Source organism: Rhinopithecus roxellana, chromosome 1 (assembly GCF_007565055.1).
Source record: "Rhinopithecus roxellana isolate Shanxi Qingling chromosome 1, ASM756505v1, whole genome shotgun sequence".
Classification (NCBI taxonomy): Eukaryota; Metazoa; Chordata; class Mammalia; order Primates; family Cercopithecidae; genus Rhinopithecus; species Rhinopithecus roxellana.
In genome coordinates, this window is record NC_044549.1 from 152,578,229 (window position 1) to 152,594,001 (window position 15,773).

Here is a 15,773-nt window from a genome sequence, read left to right on the forward strand (position 1 = left end):
CTGCACAGAGACAGGAAGATCAAAGTTAGCACAGCTGCACAGAGACAGGAAGATCAAAGTTAGCACAGCTGTACAGAGACAGGAAGATCAAAGTTAGCACAGCTGCACAGAGACAGGAAGATCAAAGTTAGCACAGCTGTACAGAGACAGGGACAGGAAGGTCAAAGTTAGCACAGCTGTACAGAGACAGGAAGGTCAAAGTTAGCACAGCTGTACAGAGACAGGAAGATCAAAGTTAGCACAGCTGCACAGAGACAGGAAGATCAAAGTTAGCACAGCTGTACAGAGACAGGAAGGTCAAAGTTAGCACAGCTGTACAGAGACAGGAAGATCAAAGTTAGCACAGCTGCACAGAGACAGGAAGGTCAAAGTTAGCACAGCTGTACAGAGACAGGAAGATCAAAGTTAGCACAGCTGTACAGAGACAGGAAGGTCAAAGTTAGCACAGCTGTACAGAGACAGGAAGATCAAAGTTAGCACAGCTGCACAGAGACAGGGACAGGAAGGTCAAAGTTAGCACAGCTGTACAGAGACAGGAAGATCAAAGTTAGCACAGCTGTACAGAGACAGGAAGATCAAAGTTAGCACAGCTGTACAGAGACAGGAAGATCAAAGTTAGCACAGCTGTACAGAGACAGGAAGATCAAAGTTAGCACAGCTGTACAGAGACAGGAAGGTCAAAGTTAGCACAGCTGTACAGAGACAGGAAGATCAAAGTTAGCACAGCTGTACAGAGACAGGAAGATCAAAGTTAGCACAGCTGTACAGAGACAGGAAGGTCAAAGTTAGCACAGCTGTACAGAGACAGGGACAGGAAGGTCAAAGTTAGCACAGCTGTACAGAGACAGGAAGATCAAAGTTAGCACAGCTGTACAGAGACAGGAAGGTCAAAGTTAGCACAGCTGTACAGAGACAGGGACAGGAAGGTCAAAGTTAGCACAGCTGTACAGAGACAGGAAGATCAAAGTTAGCACAGCTGTACAGAGACAGGAAGGTCAAAGTTAGCACAGCTGCACAGAGACAGGAAGGTCAAAGTTAGCACAGCTGTACAGAGACAGGAAGGTCAAAGTTAGCACAGCTGCACAGAGACAGGAAGATCAAAGTTAGCACAGCTGCACAGAGACAGGGACAGGAAGGTCAAAGTTAGCACAGCTGCACAGAGACAGGGACAGGAAGGTCAAAGTTAGCACAGCTGCACAGAGACAGGGACAGGAAGGTCAAAGTTAGCACAGCTGTACAGAGACAGGAAGATCAAAGTTAGCACTGCTGTACAGAGACAGGAAGATCAAAGTTAGCACAGCTGTACAGAGACAGGAAGGTCAAAGTTAGCACAGCTGTATAGAGACAGGAAGGTCAAAGTTAGCACTGCTGTACAGAGACAGGAAGGTCAAAGTTAGCACTGCTGTACAGAGACAGGAAGATCAAAGTTAGCACAGCTGCACAGAGACAGGAAGATCAAAGTTAGCACAGCTGTACAGAGACAGGAAGATCAAAGTTAGCACAGCTGCACAGAGACAGGGACAGGAAGGTCAAAGTTAGCACAGCTGTACAGAGACAGGAAGGTCAAAGTTAGCACAGCTGCACAGAGACAGGGACAGGAAGGTCAAAGTTAGCACAGCTGCACAGAGACAGGAAGATCAAAGTTAGCACAGCTGCACAGAGACAGGAAGATCAAAGTTAGCACAGCTGTACAGAGACGGGAAGGTCAAAGTTAGCACAGCTGCACAGAGACAGGAAGATCAAAGTTAGCACAGCTGTACAGAGACAGGAAGGTCAAAGTTAGCACAGCTGTACAGAGACGGGAAGGTCAAAGTTAGCACAGCTGTACAGAGACAGGAAGATCAAAGTTAGCACAGCTGTACAGAGACAGGAAGATCAAAGTTAGCACAGCTGTAAGACAGAAAGTAAGCTGTACAGAGACAGGAAGGTCAAAGTTAGCACAGCTGCACAGAGACAGGAAGGTCAAAGTTAGCACAGCTGCACAGAGACAGGAAGGTCAAAGTTAGCACAGCTGTACAGAGACAGGAAGGTCAAAGTTAGCACAGCTGCACAGAGACGGGAAGGTCAAAGTTAGCACAGCTGCACAGAGACAGGGACAGGAAGGTCAAAGTTAGCACAGCTGTACAGAGACGGGAAGGTCAAAGTTAGCACAGCTGCACAGAGACAGGGACAGGAAGGTCAAAGTTAGCACAGCTGCACAGAGACAGGAAGGTCAAAGTTAGCACAGCTGTACAGAGACGGGAAGGTCAAAGTTAGCACAGCTGCACAGAGACAGGGACAGGAAGGTCAAAGTTAGCACAGCTGTACAGAGACAGGAAGGTCAAAGTTAGCACTGCTGTACAGAGACAGGAAGGTCAAAGTTAGCACAGCTGTACAGAGACAGGAAGATCAAAGTTAGCACAGCTGTACAGAGACAGGAAGGTCAAAGTTAGCACAGCTGTACAGAGACAGGAAGGTCAAAGTTAGCACAGCTGTACAGAGACAGGAAGATCAAAGTTAGCACTGCTGTACAGAGACGGGAAGATCAAAGTTAGCACAGCTGCACAGAGACAGGGACAGGAAGGTCAAAGTTAGCACAGCTGTACAGAGACAGGAAGGTCAAAGTTAGCACAGCTGTACAGAGACAGGAAGGTCAAAGTTAGCACAGCTGTACAGAGACAGGAAGATGCAGTGACCAAGAACCTTTGTTTTGTTTCCAAGATGGTAGAAGTGTTAGGATCAAAGGTGTCAGGTGATTACCCAAAGGTAGAGAAACAGGAAGCAATAGATCAGAAATTATTAGTAATCTTTTCTTAATCAAATAAGAGAAAACATGACCGGTTGTTGTCTTTGTTTTTTTTTTTGAAATGGACTCTTCCTCCATTGCACAGGCTGGAGTGCAGTGGCATGATCTCGGCTCATTGCAACCTCCGCCTCCTGGGTTCAAGCTATTCTCCTGCCTCAGACTCCCAAGTAGCTGGGACTACAGGTGTGCACCACCACGCCCGGCTAGTTTATGTATTTTTAGTAGCGATGGGGTTTCACCATATTGGCCATGTTGTTTGTCTATTTTAGTCACCTGCACATGGTTGGATATTGGCCATGGTAATTGTTTTACAGCTGTGACTTTTTCTGTCTCCTTCTCAGAATTTATGTCTCCATTTACCCATGAATAGTATCTCCAGAGTATGGCATTAGCTCAGTTCTCTTCTCACTTTATTTAGTCTTCTTAAGTGCTTCAACTATCACATGAATGCACCCAATTCTCTACCTTTAGCTCTGATTTTTCTGCTAAGCTCCAGACTCATAATCATGTAACCACTACCTGCTAGTCACTGCCACCTGCCAGCTAAATGTCTCAGAGACATCAGCAACTAACTTAACACGGCATTACCTAACCCATTACTTACTCCCGAAACCTGCTTCTCCTCTGTTACTTCATATCTTGGTTAATAGCACCATGCCATCCTTTTGTGAAAACCAGAAATCTGGAAATCCCTAGAGACTCAGAGTAAGCCATTACATAGCTTTGCCCTCAAGAAATAGGCTGTCTTCTAGGATACATATCTCTCTCTCCTTAAAACCAACAGTAATTTCTCCTTGTCACTCTTATGAAACTTAGAAGTTTACATTTTGATAAGAATAGAAATTCTTCATATTTACAAACTTATTTTTATTAAATTATGAGGTTATTTGGGACTACACAGCTCTGGGCATATAGTTTGTTCATTATGGTGTTCCCTCCTCCCCCGCTCCCGGCATGTTGCATTGATCACAGCTAATCTTCAGCTAGTATACAGTTGTTCCTCAACTTATGATGAAAGTTACATACCAGTAAACCTATCATAAGTCAAAAATATGGTTAAGTCAAAAATACATTTAATGCTAGCAACACAGCAGACAGTCCCCAACTTTTGATGGTTTTATTTATGATTTTTTGACTTTATGATAATGTAAAAGTGATAAAAATTCAGTAGAAACCATAGCCCCATCACAAATCATAAGAAGTTACCTGACATACCATGAGGTTTTATCCCAATAAACCCATGATCAAGTTGAAAAATCTTAAGTCAAACCATCGTAAATTGAGGACTATCTGTAGTCATGAATGAATGACTAAAAAAAGTAAAGAATTGAAAAATAATATTGAAACAGGTATAAATAAACAGGAATACATGAGAGACCTATGGTTTCCTGCTGGAGGGAACAAGGAACAATTAATAAAGATGGCACAATTTAGTCTGTTCTAAAGGGAGAAGGACGTTCCAGGCAGAGGAAATGCATGAGGAAAAAGGAGAGGAGAAAATGGCAGGACGTGTATGGGAATAAAACTAAAAAATCAAATAAGGTTCGAGATTAAAACCTTGATTGCAGGGTAAATAAACATATGTTTTTTAACTGGAAGGTATATTACACTTATTGATGTAAAACTGTTAATATTATTTTTAAACCATCTTTTAGGTTTTTTACTATGAAAAATTACAATCAGAGAGAACAATGAGTTCCTGTATCTTTACTAGCCTCAACAAGTATTAATTGAGACCATGTCTTATTTCATGTAGAGCTATTCACTGCAACCCAAGATTATTTTGAAGCAAATCACAGACATCATATAATTTTATTTCTAAACAGTATTTGAGTATCTCCAAAAAATAAGACTCTTTCTGCAAGCATAACTACAGTACTATTATCATGTTGAAAAAGTAATAATTTATTAGTAACGTTAGTATTGCATGTTCAAAATTCCCTGATCTTTTCATAATTTGCTTTATAGTTTTTTTCAAATGAAAAAGATCCAACTAAAATTGATTCATTGCATTTGGTTGTTAAATCTCTTAAATCAGTCTCTGTATCTCTTTCTCTTCCTCACTCCTTTTCTACCTTCCTTCCCTGCCTCCCTCCATCCCTCTTAGTCATTTTATTGTAAAATAAAGCACATACAAAAAAAAAAAAAAAAGGAAAACACATCTAAGAGTTAATGAGTTGTTATAAAGCAAAGGCCTTTGCTTCACTCAGGTCCAGGAACTTTGCCAGTCCCTCTTGAAGGCCTTCTTCATGGCCCACGTCAATCATACCTTGTTTACTACCCTCCAAAGTAGTCACTATCTATACTTTTATAGTTAAATCATTTCCTTGTTTTTATTTATATACTTTTCACCTATATGTGCACAGTTAGATGCTACAGTGCTATCTACTTTCTAAATGTCTTATATGTTTCTTTTAATCTATACAGTCCCTCTTCATGACATTTCTTTTCTTACAATTTATCTTTTGAAAAACCCAGCATATCTGGCCCATAGAGTTTCACATAGTCTGGATTTTATTGATGATATATTCATGCTGCAGTTCAATATATTTCTATGTTATTTATATATCTCCTGCAAAATGATAGTGGGATCCAAAGGCTTAATTGGACTCAGGTTTAATTAGTTGGTAATATGAATCAATACGTAATATTTTCTTCTTTTATCAGAAGAAACATGTCTGATGGTTTTTCATCTTGTGATGTTAGCAGTCATTGATGCTTAGATGCCTACATTTATTAATCTATTGAGAGTTGCAAGGTGATGACAATTCTAATTGTAACATTACAATTTCATTTATTATTAGAAACACTTTACAAAACACACCTCTCTACAATACTTCATTACCCAATGTTACATGTCTTCTAGGAAAACCAGAATGAATACTTGATTATTTGCCTTTACCAGTTTTTAAGATAATAAACTGATTTCCTATCGTCATCCATATGTAACTCATTAAATTTTGTGAAATGTCATAAACTTATAAATTTAAACTGACTTCATAGAATTTAAACCATTAAAATTAGGTTCAAATTATTTTGGTTAAAATTGTTCATCTTTGGCCATCAGAAGACTCTTCAAGTTGACTCCCAAATTGTATCATTAACAACTTAAGCAGAGACAGAATTTAAAATTTTCAGCTTTTGAAATGTATAACAAACTGTGTTTGTAGGATTTTTTTATTTCTCTCCGGAGTTCTGCCAACTTTTGCTGCATATTTCTGAAGCATTGCTATTAAGCACATGAGTTTTTGTTATTTTTATGTTTCCCTGATAAAGTGATGCTTTTATTATTATGAAATGTCATCTTTATCTCTGGTAATCCTGTCTACTTTATCTGATATTCTTACGGCCATTCTAATTTACTTATTGTATTTGTCATTTTTTTATTTTAATTTTTTCTCCCTTTCACCTTCTATTAATCTTAAGGCATTATCTATTGTGGTTTTTTTTTTTTTCTGTGATCTTTCTCTTAGATTAGCTTCATTTCTAAAATGATTTATTTTCTAAGTTTGTATGGAGTTACATAATATATATAATTTCTAGATGTTTCTAATTCTTATTATTCTTTCACATCTTATATCATTTTAAAATGTCATTTAGCTCACTTAGGAAATAATAGCTTTTTTCTAAATTTTAAAATATAAAAGGATTTTCTAACTTCAGCAAGCTATCTTTTCAAAATGATGGTGTCTTGGTCTTAAGATGTCCTGGCTTCGTTCTCCTGCTCCATTTTTAGCCAGTCCTTCTCTTTCCTTCCTATATATCGTCCTCATCCAGTTGACTTTTGATTCTACTGTCAGTAGCTTCTCCTCAACGTGGCTGGTCATATTTCAGAGTTGTGAGGAACGACAACTTCTTCCACCCCTTCAGAGCTTCTTATTATAGGTCTCTTGCACGGTCCTTTATCAGAGAGCAAAACCTCTCCCAATTTCAGCTCCTGTTCTCAAGTTGGTTCATCACACTTTCCAGTGAGCACCTGTTGGCTCTTTTGGTGTTCTCCTGTTGTCAAGTCTGACAGACACCACATTACTTCCACCTGCTTCCTTCCGCACAAACACTAATCCCATATGGGCTTAGGCTGTTGGTGGCTTGTCCCAGTTAACTTTATCAAAAGTGGTTCTTGTGGATAACCTGTCACTGAGTTATGCTGTAAATTCTGTCCACGGGGTTTTGGTTTTGGTGTATGTGGAGACTTGAAGCAATACGAAAGTTATGTTGCTGCTACAAGCGCTACCTTCCAACACTTTTATATTTTGACAAAACATTTTCCAAATCCCTCAGGTGTGGAAGAGACCATAGATGGACAGTGCTCACAAATGAGGGCCAAGAAAAAAACACACATAAATAACAAAATGCAGTACTGATTAATCAAGGAATTGAAATTCACCACATGAATTAACAGCTTATGACTTCACTAAGCAGGAACTAGAAGTGGGCGGCATTTCTTAAAATGTATTTCACATGAAGTTAACATAAATAAGGTAGTTTTGGTATTCTAGTTAGAGTTATTTCAGAAATAGTGACCTGAGACTAAGTACTGTGCACCACTTCCTTTAAAATGGTACAAAATGAGGACGTGGTGAAATATTTCCATGAAGTTATTATGGAATAAATCAGATAATCTGAAAAGAAATACCTTTGCTTCTACATATAACTCAGCAAATAAGTATTATCATTTTATAAGTTATTAGAGAGAATAAAATGTAGTCTAATTTTCCTTACCATATACCAAGTGATGGTCGGTTTGACACTGGAAGGAAAATATCCATCTACATTTGGACAAGTGATCCTCTGAATGCCATATTCTATATACAATTTATGCACTGGGAGTTTCATGGGGGAATTGAAACAGCTGTCTTTTTGAACAACTTCCAAGGGAAATGCAACTTTGCTGCAATATGTGGTGTTCCTGAAAAAAGAAACACACAGTGAATGGGTAGTATTTGCATTCGATTTCATAGAGCAACCACATTCAAATGAACTAAGTGGAGCCATGCTACATACTGAGACATCATTTATATATGTAAGTTCATGTAAGAGATAAAATCGTAGTGGAGGCATTTCCTATACCAATTGGCATCACAGAATTTTAAAAAAGCACAATTAATTAATTACTATTAATGTACCAAAGTATTTATACTTTCAGATGTGGTCCTAAATGTGTGTTTGTCAGCGTATATAAATAGTCATGTGTTACACGATGACATTTCAGTTAATGATGGATCACACATGTGATGGTGGTTTCATAAAATTATAATGGAGCTCAAGAATTTCTATTGTTTATTGATGTCATCGTCATTGTAATGTCATAGGGCAACATATTATTCATGTTTTGGGTGATGCTGGTATAAACAAACCTATGCACTGTCAGACAAATAAAAGTGTATAGTAATGTCCTAGGCTTTCACGTTCACTCACTACTCACTCACCTACTCTCCCAGAGCAACTTCCAGTCCTATAAGCTCTATTCATGATAAGTGCCCTACACAGGTGTACCATTTCTTTCATCTTTTATATTATATTTTAACTGTGTCTTTTCTATATTTAGATAGCTAAGTACACAAATCCTTATCAGTGTGTTATAATTGCCTATAGTATTCAGTACCACAACCTGCTATACAGGTCGGTAACCTAGGAGTAACAGACCATATAGCCTAGGTGTGTAGTAGGCTCTCCCATCCAGGTTCATGTAACTACACTCTATGATGGTCACACAATGACAAAAGTCACCTAACAAAACATTTCTCAGAACATATCCCCTGTTCTGCTGTTCGACAAAGCAAAATATAACTGTGCATATATGTAACACTAAAAACATTCTCAATAATACTCAGTGCTGGTAAGGCAGAGGCAGGAATGGCGTATTTATGCAGAGTCAATAATGGTATAAGCAACTTTGGGAAAAATTATGCTTCCAGGATCATAAAAAAGCCTTTGTTTTTGCCCTAGTAATCCTATGTCTGGATATTTTGTCACATGATAGAATGATAGAAAAGGGGGAATAGAGACAGTACATAGTTAAAAATGCCCATCCAGAGCCATATCAGCAAGAAAAACATTAAAATCAATAGAAAAAAATGTGACAAATGGATTATTATAAAGAAAACTGTGGTACAACCATTCAAAGTTGTTGTGAGAATGTATACAAACAATCAGGCATTAAGGAAAAAAGCAAACACATAACAATTCCTTAGACAACTGGGGAATTGCATTTGTGCTATAATGTTCACATATGTTGTTTTGTCTGCTTGGAGGGCTTACTTCCCCCACCCCCTTCATTTCACATACAGGCCTTCTCTGTTATCTTCTCCCACCTCATATCTAAATTTGGTCTGTCGTTTATTGAGCACCTTGGACATTTCCTTGGTTAAATTTGTTATAGTTCAAAATTAGATGGTTATGTTATAGATATGTATCAATATCCTCTGTAAAATATAAGTCCCACAACACTATTTATGTTTTTTGTTACATTAATTGTATCTAGTACAGTGTCTTAACTTTCACTAACTGCTAAACAAATATTTGTTATTAAATAAATGGAATGGATGTAAAACTTGTGTCTAAATATAGGTAAACATGAAAAATAATATAGAATAATAAATCAACTAATTTTTTTAGGGTGATGGGATAAGGAGTCTATGTCTAGCCATTTTTGTGATTTTTGTATAAATAATATTTGTGAGGCAGCACATCACACATATTTGGCTTATTGGGTACCAAAATGACTTATGAATATAAGACTACATTTAGTGGAAAGGGTGGGGTATGCATTCTCAAAGATGGAGGGAGGGGTGTTAAAGATGACTTGTGACAATACTCAGAAGGGGGTAAGAGGGAGTGGTAGGCATGATCCATACCTACAAATAACAAAACATCTGCCCCCTGGAAGACAGACTCTATAGGTGGAAGTTATAGAAGGGAAATTTAAGTTTAAGGATCTATTTTCTGATTTTAAAAAACATGAAGAACAGTGATTGGACTGACTTTTTAGCTCCCAAAGTTGAACAGTATTGGGGCAAGAATATAAAGAAAATACTCAAAGATGAAACTAACTTTATGGCCTTAAAGACAGTCAGCCCTATGGTTCTACATGCTTCAGTTTAAGGTCATTCTCAGCTTAGACATTTCCTCAGTAAAATAGGAAACATGGTAGTGCTCCCACCAGACAACTTCAATTCTAGATTTGCTTTAAGAACATGGAAGATAGAGAAGTAAAATGAAGAGGTGACAATCTGGAAGTTGATAAATAACACTAAAGGTATTTGCAGGTCTTAACCATCATGCAGCCCTACTCCTACAACGTAAAAGAAGATTAGAAAAGTTTATGGAAGAGCTACAGGCAAGTAGTAAGTAATTAAGGAAAAAGTAAAACTGATACGGAAACACTAAGATGCACAGTGGAGACCATAGTTAAACAGAAAGCTCCTGAAGACTTCCTCCCACTGGAAAATGTTAACAGATGAACAGTTATCAAAGATAAAAAGGAGCTCAACAAGCATGTATGCCAACTCTCTTCCTATGTAGATGTAGATACCACAGCTCTCAGACATGGACAGGACTTGCCTAAGGTCACCAGCTAAGTAGTGGCAGAGTGGAAGTGATGGCCTAGTTTCTCTGCCTTCTCCTAATGCTCTTTCCGCTATAATTTGCTTTAACTTCTACTACATTGTATTAGAACATAAATAATGAGAACATGGGTACTTCAGGATCCTTGGAAACCCATATACCAGTCTAAAGTCCACTCCAATAAGATTCAAGTTTCCAGTGAAAACCTCAGAAGGGCCTTCAGAGGTTACAGGGATTCTCCCTTACCTCCAACTCCCAAGAACACAGTGATCTAAAGGCTTTTCTGTGATAGAAAAGAGGTCCTTTTTCACATAATCATAACATAGCTTACATTTACCAAAGCACAGTCATAGTTTTCCATCAGGGAGTGGTTACTCTCCATGAGAGAAAAAACATTTGTGATTATTTATTGTTATGGACTGAATTGTGTCACCCCGCCCCAATTTACATGCTAAAGTCCCACCTCACAGTACATTAGAATGTGACTGTATTTGAAAACAGAAAATTTGAAGACATAATTGAGCTAAAATGAAGTCACAAGGATGGTTTCTAATCCCATACTATTAGCATCCTTATCAGAAGAAGAGATTAAGACACAAACACACAGAGGTAAGACCATGCAAAGACAAGGAGAGAAGATGGCCATATACAAGACAAGGAGAGAGGCACCGAGAATGAAATCAACCCTGCCGACACCTTGATCTTGAACTTCCAGCCTCCAGAACTGTGAGAAGGTAATTTTGTTTGTTAAAGTCACCCAGTCTTTGGTATTTTGTCATTGCAGCCCTAGCAAAGAAACACACCTGTTAAATAGTAGGAAGTCGTTCAAAGAAAAAAATAATAATAATAACCTAGATGGGAGTTTAGAAAACAAATCCAAGCCTGGCAGCTAAAAAGTGACCGTGGGTAAATAGTAACCAAATAATTAACCCTGAAAAGGGCTATTCTATTCTGTGGAGAAGCCTCAGTTTTTTTGTTTCCCCCAAAAACAACATTAATGCAAAAAAAAAAAAAAAAAAAAAAGAATACTGTAGAGTAAAATTTAAAATTTACAAAACTTTCAAGGGAAAAAAAGTGGATTGGAAAGAAATTTTACTGTAATGATAAATTGTTTGGATTAAATCCTTAGATTGCCAGAGATAATGGTATTCTCTTGCTGCTCAGGAGAAATTTGGTAGAAGTTTAAAAAGCATTGTCATACATACATGTCATGGCTCCCAAAAGAATATTTGGGAGAATATTATGACAGAGAAAATTCTGAGGAGGGAATTGTAACTGAAAAGGCAAACCTGGGGCAGATGGGAGACAGGACTCCTAGTTCACTCCAGGTCTTCTGATTTGGGGGTTAGATCTGCAGGGTCCAATAGAAATGATAATGCGAACCACATATGTAATTTTAGACATTTCGGTTGCCACACTAAAAAAGTAAAATAATATTTGGGAGGCATCGCATCACACATATTTGGGAGGCATTGTGCACCACACAATGCACCCTGAGTTTCTTTTCTGTGCCAGGTACTTTGAAAGATGCCAAGAATAACAGATACAAATGGGCTCTGTTCCCTTCCCTGTTCAATGTCTGGATAAATGGATGACTCCGGGTGAGGCATAAAGGCACGCAGGTACCAATGTCATGAGAAGGGATTAACAACAAGGCTCCACTTTTACACAACTTTGATATGTCTCAGGGTCTGGGAAGAAACTACCTCTGGAGAACATTCTAAGGGCCACAACCCATTTCTCTGCATACCTCCTTCAGCCCCCTTCAGCTAAGCTGCAGAGAATGACCTCACTAAACTCTATCTAAATATTTCCCACTTCTCCCCAGCTTCCTAGCACATGGATCATCTGGACAAAAGCCCAGAAACTAAAGGGAAAAGAGAAAGTCACTGCCAAGAATCAAGCTACCTTAACATGCAGGTATAGTTGCCAGTGTCATTGAGGAGAGTGGGCCGGAACCACAGCACATCTTTCTCCTTACTAATGCGGTTCTCAGGAAGGCGGAAGTTAATTGGTTCCTCAAGGTCCCGGTCCTGCCTAGTCCAATACCAGATCAGAGTGAGGCCAGCCGAATGAGCTGTGCTGTAGTTAAATTTCAAGAAGTGTTCAAAGAGCGGACACTTGATGCGAGCTGGCTCATCTTCAAACACTTGGATTTGCCTCATGGTATCTAGTCCCCAGTCATCGCAGCGTTCTGGAATAATCAAAAAGAAAGAAAGGGCAGATGAGTCACTTCACCGTAAAGGCCTTGAAAGAACACACCTTCTCCTCAGGGCACCCCGTCTTTCCCAGAACCTCTTTCTCTGGTCATCTTCCAGCCTCCCTCTAATAACTGCATACAGTAGGCACCTTTGGTGTGAAGAAATTGCTGTTCCCCATTGGTTTCTATTTTCATTATCCACATAATGATAATGTGGATAATGATTTGATCTGATAGCTTGACCCTGTTAAGCCCCGCAAGGTATGGGAGAAAGTTTCACCTAAAAAAGACATCCTGTGTTTTTTCACTTTGTGGAACAGAGAATGGTTTAAGGAGGAAATTGTAACTGAAAAGATAAACCTTGGGCAAATGGGAGAAAGGACTCCCAGTTTGCTCTAGGTCTTCTGATTTTTGGGCTAGGTCTGCACTGTTCAGTAGAAATCAGAACGCAACACACATATGTAATTTTAGACATTTCAGTTGCCATACTAAAAAAGTAAAACAAAACAGATGAAATTAATTTTATTATTTTGTTAAACCCAATATATCCAAAATATCAAAAAATGAGCTATTTTACATTTACATTCTTTTTCTGTGGTACGTCTTCAAATTTCAACGGATTTTACACTTACATCTCAGTCTGGGCTAGCCACATATGTCTTACTCTACTTTATTGGACAGCAGGACAGTAGACCTCAAGAAATCAAGAGATTTCTGTAATACCCATTGGTGGAAAACTCATTCAGGACTAAAGGTACTACAGTTTCAATGACAGAGTCAAATAAAAAAGCAGCTTAGTTCTACAAGGTCACTCAGTTCTTTAAATTCCTTCTGAGCTGTATACCCATTTTATATTTTTATCATCAAACATTATTTTTAACGATCACTTGAAAACTCTGGAATACAGAGTCTACAAAAACAGCCCTAGTTTTCTCTTTCCCCTGTATCCACATCCTCTGCGATTTGAAACTGTGAATTTTCCAATCAGGAGTCTATCTTACCACCCCTCGAATCTGCGCTGTCCTTGTGAGTAATGGCTTGTATAATTTACCCTTTATGATGAAAAATAATCACTCATCTACTCAAGAAAAAAAAAAAAACTATTTAAAGGATTTTTTTCTTTAAGAAAATAATAAAATATTTATTTTCTTAAGAGTGGAATCTGAATGGAGGGCTCTAGAAGTCACCAGATGAAGGGTGAACAGAGGTCGGGGTGATGGAGTCCTGCAGGCCACAAAACCATCACCTTAAAGTAGTTTTTTCCTCATGTCCCTAACATATGCACATACACACATTTATGTATATATTTTTAACTCTGTGATCTTCCCGACATTTCCATTGACATCTAAAACTTTTCATGCTAAGTATAATTGGAAAGGATATATGTAGTGTCATAAGTAATGCCATTTTGAAAGAAAAGAGTTACATCATTCTTGTAATTACATCCAATGGAATAGTGATTTGTCATACACCAATATCCAACCTAAAAACATGGTAAAAAGCTTTCTTTTAACCATTATAAATTCCAGTTTCTTTTTTTCTTGAACTTAACATTAATTCCACTATCTCCACGTGTAAATTTACTTTAGTGTAATATATTCTTAAGTCTGATAGTTTCCTCATTTTATTCTTTTGTGTAATATGTAAAGTGCTAAGTGTTAAAAGATTTTTTGAAATGTCTTATACATTTAAATAATATGTTTCATTTTATAAGTAATTATTGATTATAAAATGTAAAGGCTGTATTGGAAATCATTTCTTAGTAATATAGAAGGGCTATTTTTGAATGGGAGTTTTTGGGTACTAGTTAAAAATTATTTGCTTACATGTAAGAACTGGGAAAATTTGTTTATAGTAAGGAACTAAAGGAGCTTAGTTCTACAAGGTCACTCAATTCTTGAAATTCTTTCTGAGTTGTATACCCATTTTATATTTTTATCATCAAACATTATTTTTAATGATCACTTGAAAACTCTGCAATACAGAGTCTCCAAAAACAGTGCTAGTTTTCCCTTTTCCCTGTATCCATATCCTCTGCAATTTGAAACTGTGAGTTTTCCAATCAAGATTCTATCTTACCACCCCTCGAATCTGGGCTGTCCTTGTGAGTTATACTGGCAGACAAAATGCAGCAAAAGTGATTGTGTGGTGTGTGACAATGTAAGTCTAAGACTTAAAAGGTTTTGCTTTTTCTCCTAGAACTTTATTGTCACCATGAGAACAGGTCCAGGAAAGCATATTAATAAATAAGAGACCACACAGAGGACAGCTGAGACACCCCAGCTGGCAGCCGGCCCACCTCCAGAAGTATGGCTATCTGGCTTTCCACAGCTGACCAAAGGTACAAGAGCAAGTCCGGCCTAGATGAGCTGAGCCACACAAGATAGAGACTCAGAAGCAAAAATACAAGTGAAATAAATAAAATGAAGTTTGGTCATTGAAATGTGTGCTCCTTTTTTGTAGCAGTGGATAACTGGCAAAACAACTCACTTGCCATTATTCTAATATTGATAAAAGCAAAGAATCTGAAGCTTTCTGACTTGCAAAAGGATTTGTCACGTAAGTAATAAAGCTCTGGGAAATTTAACAAACTAGTTTTTTCAAGACTCAACAAATGACTATTTGTTGCTAGGTCTTTACTTAGAAGCAACTTTTAAAATTCAACATACAGAGAAATAATTGGAAAAATCACAGTGTTGTTCACATCAGTGCACAATTGTAATACAATATAGTTTATGAAGTATCACATTCTTTGAACATATTTGCAAAGTTGCAGAGTTTGCTTATTCAGCTTGTATAAAAGTAAAACCAAAGTTTTGGCTGGGCGTGGTGGCTCACGCCTGTAATCCCAACATTTTAGGAGGCCGAGGCGGGTGGATCACTTGAGGTCAGGAGTTCGAGACCAGCCTGGCCAACATGGCAAAACTCCATCTCTACTAAAAATACAAAAATTAGCCAGGCATGGTGGCAGGCGCCTGTAATCCCAGCTACTCGGAAATATGAGGCAGGAGACTTGCTTGAACCTGGCAGGCAGAGGTTGCAGTCAGCCGAGATCGTGCCACTGCACTCCAGCCTGGGCAAGAGAGCAAGACTCAAAAGAAAAGAAAAGAAAAGAAAATTAAAATAATGTTTAATCCATAATCCCAAGTAACTGCAAGAGCAGGAGAAAAGACAATGGTAATGCCAGCATGGACAAGTGGTAACAGGCTTAGCACACCTAAA

At 38.1% G+C, this 15,773-nt stretch overlaps 1 protein-coding gene across 4 annotated transcripts in view; it reads right to left on the reverse strand.

Moving 5' to 3' along the window:
* IL1RAP (interleukin 1 receptor accessory protein) overlaps positions 1 to 15,773 on the reverse strand; it is a 152,171-nt gene that overhangs the window by 47,231 nt on the left and 89,167 nt on the right. For all 4 annotated transcript variants that reach the window (XM_030932257.1, XM_010385843.2, XM_010385844.2 and 1 more), the window contains 2 exons: positions 12,260 to 12,545; positions 7,508 to 7,694 (listed from right to left, as the gene is read on the reverse strand). In XM_030932257.1, coding sequence (XP_030788117.1) covers positions 7,508 to 7,694; positions 12,260 to 12,545 — 473 coding nt within the window. The remainder of the gene's footprint in view (positions 1 to 7,507; positions 7,695 to 12,259; positions 12,546 to 15,773) is intronic.